Consider the following 12,901-nt stretch of genomic DNA (forward strand, 5'->3'; position numbering starts at 1 on the left):
TATATCTGCATACTGCATTGCCACTGATCTTGTGGTTTCCATTTACTGCTGCAGGAAGATAGATTTGTAATTCTTGTTTTAAGCATAACTATAAATACATAAATTCCCTGCTGACCCCTTTTCCTTATATATACTAATTTTGATAATTAATGAGTTACCTATCGTTGTTTGCAGCCAATTCATTTGTAGAAAATGTGCACAAATTTACATAATAACACAATTTTTTTAACAGCAATTCACTGGCCTGATAACTTTCAGAGCTGGGAACCATCAAAAAATTGTACGTACCATATATGTTTGAAATCAATGTATATAAACTAATATAAACTACTATTAAGATGAATGAAGGTGAATTATACAATATGTGTTATATGCAGGTCAACTGACTACTCAAATCTAGTGAAAGAAAATACACCTACAGTACAGCTTTCATGCTAAGCAGTTTTTAGCTCAGTTAAAGTTCCTTTAGTTACAAACTATGTTGCAGTTTCCTAATTCCACTGCAGTAATACCACCAGCTGTCAGCATGGAGATGGTGCAACACGCTGAAGATGAGTGGGCAAGTCCAGGTGACTTGAGTGAACTTGTTAAATGCAGGTATCTCAAAATACCTGCATATTGTAAATGTATGAACAAATGAGAGTATTTTCAAAGGAAAACAGGGAAAGAACAAACATACAGCAGATACAGTGCTGTGAAAAGGATCAGCCCTTCCTGATTTATTAGGTTTTGCAAATTTTTCAGATCATCAATCAAATTGTAGTAATAGACAAACACAACATGATTATGTAGAATATTTTTTTAAGTTATGATTTAATTTATTAATGAAAAAAAACCCAACATAAAAACTAACCAAATCTACTTGTGTAACAAATTAAACCAAAGCGCTTTGCCACCTTTGCTCTCTCTTTTTTGCCAAATTATTTGAACGTAGCCACATTGGAGGGTTTTCGAGCATGAACAGCATGTTTAAGGTCCAATCAAAGCATCTTAATCTGATGTAAATTAAGACTAAGCCACTCTAAAAATATTCATCTTGTTTTTTTCTGAGCTGTTCAACGATGGACTTGCTGGTGTGTTTCAGATCACTGACCTTCTGCTTAACCTACATGTGCCTCAGCTTTACAATGTCAACTAATAGCCAGATATTCTATGCTTTTTGACGTCTTTTGGCCTACTTCAATTTCTCAGACAGTTTCTATTTAAATGATTTCTTGAGTAATCAGACCTGCCAATGACAAGCCTGGGTGTGGGCTGAGATACTGAAAACAACTTTCAAAGAAATGTGGTTGATGTGTTAACAAGGGTGGAATTCTTCATGTAGCGTCAGGTAGGTTTGGAAAGATTCTTTTTCCCTTAATGAGTTAAATCATCATTTAGATTGTATTTTATATTTAATCTAGTTATCTTTGTGTAATATTAAAGGACTACTGTCAACAACACCAAAACAACATAGTACAGATATATTCAATAAACACAAACAAGAAAATACTCTATAGCAACTAGTGCAGGAGAATATGGGATATCTCTGATGTGAAAAGAGAGGGGTGGGTATTTTTTTTCTATTATTTTATCATTTACTTATTTTGCGTAAGATGACCTTGAGTGTTTTGAAAGGTGCTTAACATACAATGTATTGTTATTGTTATTATTATTGTTATTATTTTTATTTATATATAAACACTTCGTATTCTGTGAAATGAAAGGTGAGCCCAGGCAATCAACTGACAATAACTGTAGTGTGTACAGCATCCAAAGGAGGAGGGAAGCGGTTATTGTTGATGAATTTTTCCATTTAAAATAGACAGCAGCATATGTCACAAGCTATGTTGAGGGATTCAGTACAACAACAGGATACAAAACCTCTACAACATTTCCAGCAGTCGTTGCAACATTCTGCACAGAATGAGTCCTGACTTGTAGTTGTACCTTCACACACACACACACACACACACACACACACACACACACACACACACACACACACACACACACACAGGTGAGTGGCCTTAAAAACAATAAACATTTTTCATGATTTAATCATTCTGGTCAATCTATGCACATGAAACAGCAAATTCAACCTTTATTTAAATTGACACATTCATCTAAAAAGAATGAAGAAGTCAAAGTTAGGCAAAAAGTGAATACTGCTTTATATTGAACTGTAGCACTAAAATCTCACATACAGTGAAAATGAAAGATGATGTTGCCAAGCCTCAAATTGAATATTTAACTTGAGAAAATTTCACACTTACCAGCCTGCTCCTGATCAGCCATTCCTATCAATGCAAAGACAATCACAGTGACAATGACAATGCCAGCTATGATGCCAATGTCAAGGTAAATTTGAGGACCTGGAAGAATAAATGAAAGCACTTCTTATCATCTGGTATCATTCTTTCATTTCATTTGGTTTAGAAAGTATTCTCTTACTTGCATTCTCTATTGATGCTGAAGCAATGTTTATTGGAGCTGCTAGAACAGAAAAATAAAATATGAATGACACTTTTATCAAATTTTGTCTGTTGATCTCACAGAATGACATCCAGTGTAAGTTTCACTTTAGATTTGATTCTTCTTTACACTGTACTAACCAAAATCATAATTTTAAGTCAAACAGAGAGAGAAACATGAGCAATATGACCATTTTAAAACAATAAAACCAAAAAAAATGACCACCAGAAAGCAGAACCCAACGTACCGGTTGAAGCTGCATAAGTGAAAAGCAAAATCATGAATCCCACAAATAGCTTCATTGCCAGGTGAAATTAGTGTCCTGAAAATGATAGCAGAAACAAAAATGTTTCATACGTGAGGAGCTGATGCACAATAGAGTCAACAAACCAAGCATAGTAGTACTATTACGTGAACAGAGACAAGGAAATAAGATGATTAAAGATAGTTAATATTTGAATATCAGGAAGGGCAAAAAAAAAACAAGTTTGTGTATGTGTGTCCCTAAATGTGACTTGTATGGCTGTTTCATAACATAAACAAAACGTGAATAAATTTACATTTATAAATTTACCTGTGAATAATTTACCTGTGAATAAATGTACATTTCTGGTTGTTAACATAACATAAATTTCAAGTCTCAGGCTTCAAAGATTTTATTTCACAAAAATGGCTCTCAAATGAATTGCATATTAAAACAGCATACACAAGAAAAACTCTCATTCATCAGCAGGGGCGGATCTAGAAGGGTGGCATGGGGTGGCAAGTGCCACCCTAAAATGATCCCTTGCCACCCCAAGTGCCACCCCAGTTTTGCATATGACAGTGTTGTTTATTAAAATAAGATAGCATTAACAGTTTGAGCGTAGTTACAGTCAACAGTGAATATAAATACTAAAACTGAATATATTGGATAGTGTTCCCCCCCTCCACCATTAACAAATGGTTCAGCCCATAGCAGGACCGGCTTTTTTCTTGTTTTCAGTAGCAAGCGATGCTTATGATTGTGCCAGAGCACATTTTGAACAACACCATGGGAATTTCGCTTTTTACACAGGTGGGTGGATGTTACACTCTGGAAATGGAAGGAAGGTGAGTGTTATTAACCCTCTGTGGTCCACGGACACGCTGCACCTCCAAAGCACATGACTGATGTAAGCTGACATAGCAACAAGCTGCAGCCACACCGAGTCTCTGTTTCAGGACACATTGAAAGTTCGGACTTCAAAGTTCTTAAATTCTAATTACAGGCCAGTAAATCCAGAGTTATGATAATATATATAAGTCATGCTTTTTACTAAATACTGTCTCTAGATCTGCCCCTGTTCATCAGAGTATGAATGTATGTGAATGGTACATAGAACACACTTAGATTGCTTAGATTGTGTCATACAGGTTTTAGATCTGACCTTGGTTTTTAGCTTTTAGATCTCACCTTGGGTTAAGATACCTGAATCAAATGATTGGCATCTCATATATTTTAAAAGACCAAAATAACATGAATTTACCCAGTTTGATCTCTTGGACAAACCTTACTGTACCTTAACAAACTTAACATACCTGTTTAAGGTGTATAAATGAAAAGCATAATCATGAATCCTACAGATAACTCCATTGTCCAAGTGAAATTATTGTCCTGAAAAAAGGTGTTGAAAATATTTTAACTGAAGAGCTGATGCACAGCAGTAAAACCAGCCACAGCATAGTACACTATTATATTAACAGACAATAATTGGTAAAAGTAGAGGGTATTATTTGAATATCAGGAAGGAACATAAGCCAGAGGGCTGGTGGTAGCAGCAACAGCCTCCTGTGACAGCGAGGATAACTGCATGAGAAGGGACACAGGAGAGGTTAAATTAACACAGTAAGAAATTAAATGGAGGGACATAATAGGGAAAGGAGAGGTTCAAGAAGTCCAGTAAAATGAGCGGCTATTAGTCATTGCTAATAGCTAAAGTGTAGCTTTTAATTGTGTCATGTTGCAGGGCAACTAAGAATGAACCCAACAACTGTAACCTGATTGAAAAGACAAACTGTTTCAATATCAGTATCAAATCAAATCAAACTGCGCTCTTCTGGACAGAGAACTCTGATGTTGTTCCTGGGATCTGCTGGGGCCACTCGCCTAGCTTGGGGGTCACTACACCGAGTGCACCGATTACTACTGGGACCACTGTTACCTTCATCCTCCACATCTTCTGGAGCTCTTCTCTGAGCCCTTCGTACTTCTTCATCTTCTGATGCTCCTTCTTCCTGATGTTGCAGTCATTTGATATCACTACATCAACATTGGCTGTCTTCCTCTGCTTGTCCACCACTGCTATGTCTAGTTCAGGAGAAAGTGGTCCATTTACAGTTGCAGGCCCACCTTGATCTTAATGAGATCTCTGATAAGTTTTAATCCAGTTCTTAACTGCACTACTGTATAGTTCTGTGTAAATAATCATTCTGTACATACGATAATTTTTAATCCTACAACTGTTCATAACTTGCATAGTTCACATTTCTGTATAACTGTATATCTCAGATTTCTGTATAGTCTTTATTTCATATTTATATCCTGTTCATAGCCTGTACATAGCTTGTACTCACTACAGCCTGTACATACTTATAGTTATAGCATATTCATAACATACTTCATACTGTGTACATTATAACATACCATAATAGACCCGTTTCTGTAATATACTTACATATCTATATTATTGCTAATATATATTGTAATATATCTATATCACGGCTAAAGCACTTGATGGATGCAAACTGCATTTCGTTGCCCTGTACCTGTGATGTGTGCAATGACAATAAAGTTGAATTCTATTCTATTCTATTCTAAATCACTACACATCACTGAGACGGCACTTTCAGGGGTTTTTAATGATATTCTTTTAACTCTGGATTCTGGCAGCCCTGCTGCCCTCTTGTTGTTGGACCTGTCAGCAGCCTTTCTGCCTATTCTGTTATCACGGCTGGAATCATTTGATGGACTAAAAGGGTCTATCTGCCTTTAAAAGCAAGGGCAGACTCACTTCAGCTATTATTACGCTGTCTTGATTACATTAAACCGTGGATGTCTTTAAATTTTTTTTAAATTAAATGTAAACAAAACAGAAGCTTTCATTTTTGGTAACTTTGTTTCTAATCACATTAACAGTGCTCTGGGCCCATTTTCTTCCAATTGTAAGACAAATGTTAAAAACCTCGGTGTGTACCTTGATGGTTCCTTGAAACTGCGCAGGCAGGTGAGCACAGTAATCCAATCCAGCTTTTTGCATTTGAGACAGCTAGCCAAGGTAAAGCCATACCTTCCAGCTAATGTCTTTGAACGTGTATTTCATCTCTTCATTACTTGCAGACTGGACAACGGCAATTCTTTGTACTTTTGGTTTGACCAGGCCTCACTTTATCATCTCCAGAGGGTCCAAAATGCACCTGCTCATCTTCTAACTGGCACTAAACAGAAGGAGCATATAACCCCAGTTTTGGCCTCTCTACACTGGCTCCCTATTCCTTACAGGATCCAATTTAAACTCTTACTTTTGTTTTTAAGTCATTTAACAGTCGAGCCACTTCTTACCTGTCTGAGCACCTATTTATTTATGATTCAGAGAAAACCATGAGGTCCAATTCAAGACTATTGTTATCCATTCCATGTACTAAACTTAAGTCTTGTGGTGACAGAGCCTTCTCTGTGGCAGTTCCCACACTTTGGAATAATCTTTCGCCAAATCTTAGATCTGCACAAACGCTCGAAAATTTAAAGTCGTTACTAAAGACAAATTTTTTAACGCTTTTAACACACTTTGACCTAAACATCTTGGTTTTTAGCAGCCTTAGTTGTTGTTTTAGCTTTTTTTATTGACATATTTCATCTACTTATTTGTTGTAGCTCCACATTTCTTCTGGGGAAACAACAGAAGCAGCCGTCAGGACACTTTACAACTGCGCGCATATACACACTTACTTTAAGCTGAAGACTAACGTGGAGTCTCATGCAATGATCCCGCGTCGATGGAGGCTTCACCACACGATTAAGTAGCTCCCTCCGCCGACGCTGATCCGCTGCAGGTGTGTGGCATCCTCCTTGGGCGTGGCCGGTCATCCACAGGCCTGACGGTGCCTGTAGCCTGGCCTCCTGGCCACAGCCACAACCACACACACACACACACCTCCCTATACATAGACACATGGAACAACACCCCCAGACAGCGGAACAGTGCACACACATACACATAAAACAACAACAACAACAGTCCACACTGCTCACGGACCCCGAGTCCTCCAGAGCTGGGTCTGTGACATTGTTAAGCACTTTGTGCAGCATGGACTGTTTGGAAATGTGCTATATAAATAAACTTGACATTGACCTTGACCTTCAAAGCCAGACATCATGCTGCAATCAAAGGAAATTCAGTGTTCTGCAGTACTACTTATTACACCAAACTCTGAATAACTGTGACATAGTTGAGTGAAATCCCCAGACAACAAAGCAAGAAAAAATGTGATGTTGTTAAAGACTTGTGCCTATAATGAACAAGAAAATACTGTTTTCCTGCCTGTTATGTTAACAAACATGAGGATGTTTAGGTTGGTGGAAAAAATCCATTCACACGGCACACTTGTTGTACAGGTATGTTTTGCCACCATATGAAAGTGCAGACAAACACAGCATGCCGGCCATCCCAGTAAATCAGTGGCTCTTGGAATAACGCATCTGTTATGTATTTTTTGACCTCTACAGTGGCATCAGCCATTGCACTGTGGGTCCTTTGGGTTTCTATAACCCATTTGTTCCTTTGCTGCTGTGATTGATGCCACTTCTGCTGCTGCTGCTGCTGATAGTGGTGCCTGTTCTGGGCCTGTAGATATCGATCGCTGTGGTTCTGAATGAATGAAAACAATAGCTATATATGCAGCATAGACATAATAAATGCATAGCTTACATTATTTTTTTCTCATATCACCTCACACGCTGAAATAAAAACTGAAACTGCTCACCTTATGGTGGTGTGGTGGCTGAGCGCCTCAGTGAAGCACACTTCAGAGTCAGGGTCCTCGCTGCTTCCTTGGCTCTTACTGGATTTCCAAATGCAAGACTTTTGTACCTTGGGTACGGCAGTGTGCCTAAGGCAAATACCTGGGATGTTTCATATGTCCCACATCTGATGTAAAGGAAATCCTTCAAGTGTGAGCCTAATGTAAAAAAACAGGAACAAACAGTAAAATATTAATACAATTAACAGACGCAGTATAATGTTTATGGCCAATTATGCAATAACTACATGTAACTATGCTCTCATAGCAACTTACATAACTGTATGGTGGGCTCTAGTCCTACATGTTTCATTTTTGCAGACAGTCTGTTCAGAGTTAATTTGTGAAATTTAAGCTAAGCTGTCATCCCTGTTTGACAACATCTCCCAAAGTCTCCCACCCCCATGCAGAAGACTCTGACAGCACTGAGCAGATCCTACAGTGGCAGGCTGTAGCACCCACAATGTGGGATGGAGCGAATTCGCAGGTCTTTCGATGACAGCAACATGACATTCCATCATGAGTCATAGTTGGACCATCATTTATGTCTCAACAGGACAATGACCCCAAGCACACCTCCAGGGCTATTTGACTAAGAAGGAGAGTGCTGGAGTGCTGGCCCCCACAGTCACCTGACCTAAACCCAATCGAGATGAGAGCCAACAAGTGCTCAGCATCTCTGGGAACTCCTTCAAGACTGTTAGAAAACCATTTCAGGTGACTACCTCATCAAGCTTACAAAGAAAATGTGCAAGAGTGTGCAAAGTAGTAATCATAGCAAAGGGTGACAATTTTGAATAATCTAAAGTATAAAACATGTTTTTAGTTATTTACTAGTGTTTTTTGCTGCATAATTTCATATATCTTTCTTCATATATTTGATGTCTTCAGTCTGCATCTATAATGTAGAAAGTAGTGAAAATAAAGACAAACCAATACATGAGAAAGTGTGTCCAAACTTTTGACTGGTAGTGTACTGTATGTGCCACTGACTTAATTAATCTGTCACTCCCAAAATTACGCTGTCAGTTGTTATATATTGCTCTGTTAAAATCTGCATTGCATGCAGTCACACTAAACATGATTTCTACTTCCTTTTTTGCTGTAATTCAAGTTTTAAATTTATTATTGTGAAGCACTTACAGCAGTATTTATAAATGTTTCGCTAAAGTCTGCTCAACACCAGAAGTGACCTGCACAGGAAGAGGAAAACCTCAGGTACATATTAAGCTTTAATGTTGCTTCAGTCTCACAGTGAGCAAGACAGCATGGAGGTCATACTTTTCTACAGTAGACTCTGTGAGTACAGTATGTCTCTTGTCTCATGTACTTTACTTAAATATACAACTGTTTTTGTTTTTTTATGGTGAATGTAAGTAAGTGCTTACTACTTATTCTACCACGTGTTTTCTTTTAAAGAAAATTATTGTTAATATTATTATATTTTATCTATTGGATGTCTACGCAAAGAATAAAGTTCAAGAATAAAGCTTAATGAAATAATTCATAATTTGCTAATTTAAACACAATTTTATAGTACGGCCATTCAGTCCTTATACGACCTTTGCAAGATCTTGGTCCGCATAGCCAGCAATAAATCGGACTTGTTCCTGGTGGGTGATGGGCTCCGCCAGGGCTGCCCTTTGTCACCGATTCTGTTCATAATTTTTATGGACAGAATTTCTAGGCATAGCCAAGTGGCGGAGGGCTTTCACTTCGGTGGTCTCAGGATCTCATCTCTGCTTTTTGCAGATGATGTGGTTCTGTTGGCTTCATCAGGTGAAGGCCTCCAGCTCGCCTTGGAACGGTTCGCAGCTGAGTGTGAAGCGGCAGGAATGAGGATCAGCACCTCCAAATCTGAGGCCATGGTCCTCAGCTGGAAAAGGGTGGAGTGCCCACTTCGGGTCAGGGACGAGACCGGCGCCCCAAGTGGAGGAGTTCAAGTATCTCGGGGTCTTGTTCACGAGTGATGGGAGAAGGGAGCCGGAGATCGACAGACGGATTGGTGCTGCGGCTGCAGTGATGCGGACGCTGCACCGGTCCGTCGTGGTGAAGAGGGAGCTGAGTGTAAAAGCGAAGCTCTCAATTTACCGGTCGATCTACGTCCCTACCCTCACCTATGGTCACGAGCTGTGGGTAGTGACCGAAAGAACGAGATCGCGGATACAAGCGGCAGAAATGAGCTTCCTCCGAAGGGTGGCTGGCCTCTCCCTTAGAGATAGGGTGAGAAGTTCTGCCATTCGGGAGGGGCTCAGAGTAGAGCCGCTGCTCCTCCACATCGAAAGGAGCCAGTTGAGGTGGTTCGGGCATCTGACAAGGATGCCTCCTGGGCGTCTCCTGGGCGAGGTTTTCCAGGCATGTCCCACTGGGAGGAGGCCCCGGGGCAGACCCAGGACACGCTGGAGAGATTATATCTCTCGGCTGGCCTGGGAACGCCTTGGTGTTCCCCCTGATAAGCTGGAGGAGGTGGCTGGGGAGAGGGAGGTCTGGGCTTCTCTGCTTGGGCTGCTGTCCCCGTGACCCAACCCCGGATAAGCGGAAGAAAATGGATGGATGGAATTTTATAGTACTCGTTATATAAAATGTTTGTGCAAGTAATGAACTACTTCATGATGATATTGGTCAGATCATAATTACTGATAAAGTTAATACAGTTAATGTTAAAGGTAGAATAATACACATTAGTAAGAAAATCATCTTCATACAAAAAAATCTGTTTATTTCTACAGGGTTGATGGTGGTGACTGCACATGTGCATAAAAGTTATTCTAAGATCTCTTGTAAGTAGCATGACTTGAAATCATGTTTTCCAGCCCTCCTGCCTAAATCCTTATTTTGTACCACTGACCCTGTATTAGGCTTGGATTTTGTGTTGGGAATGGTAAACCTCCATTTTTGGATCTCTGGGAACTCAGCTGATATTTTACTGCATTTTTCTTCTTATTTTCAGATTCACCTTTTTCTATCATTCCATCCAGACTGCAGCTCTTTGAATATGAGTCAGTCTCTTTTACCTGTGAAGGGTTTAACATTTCAGCAGGATGGAAAGTAAGGAGCACTAAGAAAATCCCTTTGAAATGTTCCAGCAGCACTGTGACGAAGACTTGTGGGATCAAATATGCTTTTGCTTCAGATAGTGGAGAATACTGGTGTGAGAGTGGAGCAGAGAGAAGCAACACTGTCAGTATCACTGTTTCAGGTATGTTATTATCAGAATTAAAATCTGAAATATGAAGGTTATAATGACTAAACCATTGCACATTTGTAACATTTCTAAATTTCTTTGCATTTTCAGCTGGCGCTGTGATACTTGAGAGTCCTGTCCATCCTGTGGTGGAAGGAGATGCTGTTATTCTGCACTGTAGAAACAAGACAGACAAACAAGACGCAAATTTCACAGCTGATTTCTACAAAGATAGCTTGCCCATGGGTACCAGCTATGATGGAAAGTTAGAAATCCAAAAGGTTTCAAAGTCTCATGAAGGATTCTATAAATGCAAAATACAGGGAGTTGAGGAATCACCAGAGAGCTGGCTGGCTGTCAGAAGCAAATCCAATGCACGGAAAGGTATAGTTTTTTTTCTGTTTTTCCCTTTTTGTTTAATGGTGGCACGGTGGTTAGCACTGTTGCTGCACAGCAAGAAGGTCCTGAGTTCAATTCCACCATCAGGCCGGGGTCTTTCTGTGAGGAGTTTGCATGTTCTCCCCGTGTTTGCATGGGTTCTCTCCAGGTACTCCGGCTTCCTCCCACAGTCGAGAGACATGCAGTTAGTGGGGATAGGTTAATTGATTAATCTAAATTGCCCATAGGTGTGAATGTGAGTGCGAATGGTTGTCTGTCTCAGTGCATTAGACTGGCGACCTGTCCAGGGTGTACCCCGCCTCTCACCCTATGACAGCTGGGATAGCCTCCAGTGCCCCCCCACGACCCTGAAAAGGATAAGCGAATGGATGGATGTTTAAATTTATTTTTTTATTGATAGCATGGATACATTTATATTCACAGAACATCCGGGCTTTCAGTGAGCTGTAATTTTTACTGAATCCCAGCAATCCTGGCTACCATAATGGGCTTGCATTTAAAATAGTTAGTTGGTCAAAATTTAAAATAAAGAAAGCAAAATCCACAATAAACATTCAAAGTTTTACTGATATTGGGTTCCTGAAACAGAAGGAATAATGATGACTTCCTGGGGGAACCAGATTTAGCTTTTACACTTACAGGAGTACTTATCAATGCTAAAGAATCTTTTTTTTTTAATTTTTAATTTTTATTCTTCCAGTATCTCATGAAGAAATTGCTTTTTCACTCAATTTCTACATCTTGCGGTGCACAGCTGTGACGGTTGGGTTGGCCCTGCAGCTACTGGTGTTGGGACTACTTCAGTGGAAGCTGCAACTGGGTATATAATGCTGTGCTTGACAGTAAATTGTATAGTCTGCAATGTGTTTCCTTTTTGGTTTCTTTAACCCTCTTTTAATGACTAAAATTACAAAGTGGACTCATTTATTTATTTATTTTTCACTTTAATTTATCCACTTTTGTTTATCACATTATACTGTTTCCTTTATCTAAGCAATACATAGCCAACATTTCTCCAAGCATCCTTACAGCATGTCAACGTAATGCCCTCTTTCTTTCTTCCTCCAGTGCTCAGTGTGCTCTTGCTTCTGACCTCACATTTTCATTGAAATTGTGCCCCGAGAAGTGGTAAGTACTCATTGTTGCCCTTAGAAAAAAATAAATAAATATATATATATATATATATGCAATTTAAAAATTACATTGTTCTCAACTTGGTAAATGTTAAGAGGTAAATTAATTTTGATCAGCATGTATTCATATTGATAAACTTGATCTCTTTCAGTTGATGCTGTGATCCGAGAGTCCTGCTCATAATCTGATAGAGGAATAAGCTGCAATAATAACACATTATCTGCCAGCCTCCTGCCAGTGTTCCATAAGAATTGGCATAATCTGCATGTGACTCTACAAGTGCTTATTATAATTGGGCCAGACAACTCAGAGAAAGCTGGCTATCAGAGTTGAGACATAGACTTGCTTCCAAGCCTTATGATTAATACTTATACAGATGCAGTTAGAACTTTAAAATAACTTTAAAATGCTGACTTAGAAGAATGACTTTTTTTCCTCCAGAGGGAAATAAGTGCACTGTGGGAAATTCATGTTTTTAATACGTGACTACATGTACTTACTGGTGCCTTTGCTTCACAGACAGCTTGTCTCCTTTTAAAGGTTGTTCTAACTATTGTAATGATGGCTCTGCTACTGCAGCTGCTGGTGAAGGATGCCTTTACTGTCAGCCAGCAAGACAAGGATTAAATGTGTCTTTAAACATAGGTGTACCGAAAACTTCCCTCACAATGAAATAGCCTTTGAGGTATTTGT

The 12,901-nt window shown here is 39.3% G+C and overlaps 1 protein-coding gene and 1 long non-coding RNA gene across 2 annotated transcripts; one reads left to right on the forward strand and one right to left on the reverse strand.

Annotated features, from left to right (window-relative positions):
* Window positions 1–714: 714 nt before the first annotated feature.
* On the reverse strand, window positions 715–6,518 carry LOC120438885. Its single transcript, XR_005612228.1, has 5 exons — window positions 6,422–6,518; window positions 2,702–2,776; window positions 2,434–2,475; window positions 2,256–2,354; window positions 715–1,929 (listed from the first exon to the last, which is right to left on the reverse strand). It is a non-coding gene; the product is annotated as an uncharacterized LOC120438885 (long non-coding RNA).
* Window positions 6,519–10,225: 3,707 nt separating this feature from the next.
* Window positions 10,226–12,606, forward strand: LOC120433911 (low affinity immunoglobulin gamma Fc region receptor II-a-like). Its single transcript, XM_039600952.1, has 6 exons — window positions 10,226–10,271; window positions 10,442–10,690; window positions 10,787–11,059; window positions 11,775–11,894; window positions 12,143–12,202; window positions 12,360–12,606. Exons 1-5 carry the CDS (start codon window positions 10,226–10,228, stop codon window positions 12,181–12,183), a joined length of 729 nt encoding a protein of 242 aa, XP_039456886.1. The 3' UTR covers window positions 12,184–12,202; window positions 12,360–12,606.
* Window positions 12,607–12,901: the final 295 nt, after the last annotated feature.

Source organism: Oreochromis aureus, linkage group 3 (assembly GCF_013358895.1).
Source record: "Oreochromis aureus strain Israel breed Guangdong linkage group 3, ZZ_aureus, whole genome shotgun sequence".
NCBI lineage: Eukaryota > Metazoa > Chordata > Actinopteri > Cichliformes > Cichlidae > Oreochromis > Oreochromis aureus.

Coding starts and splice junctions, on each gene's coding strand:
- LOC120433911 (XM_039600952.1), top strand. CDS start 10,226: ATGGTGGTGACTGCACATGTGCATAAAAGTTATTCTAAGATCTCTT. Junction 10,272..10,441: donor AAGTTATTCTAAGATCTCTT/GTAAGTAGCATG, acceptor TCTTATTTTCAG/ATTCACCTTTTTCTATCATT. Junction 11,060..11,774: donor CAAATCCAATGCACGGAAAG/GTATAGTTTTTT, acceptor TTATTCTTCCAG/TATCTCATGAAGAAATTGCT.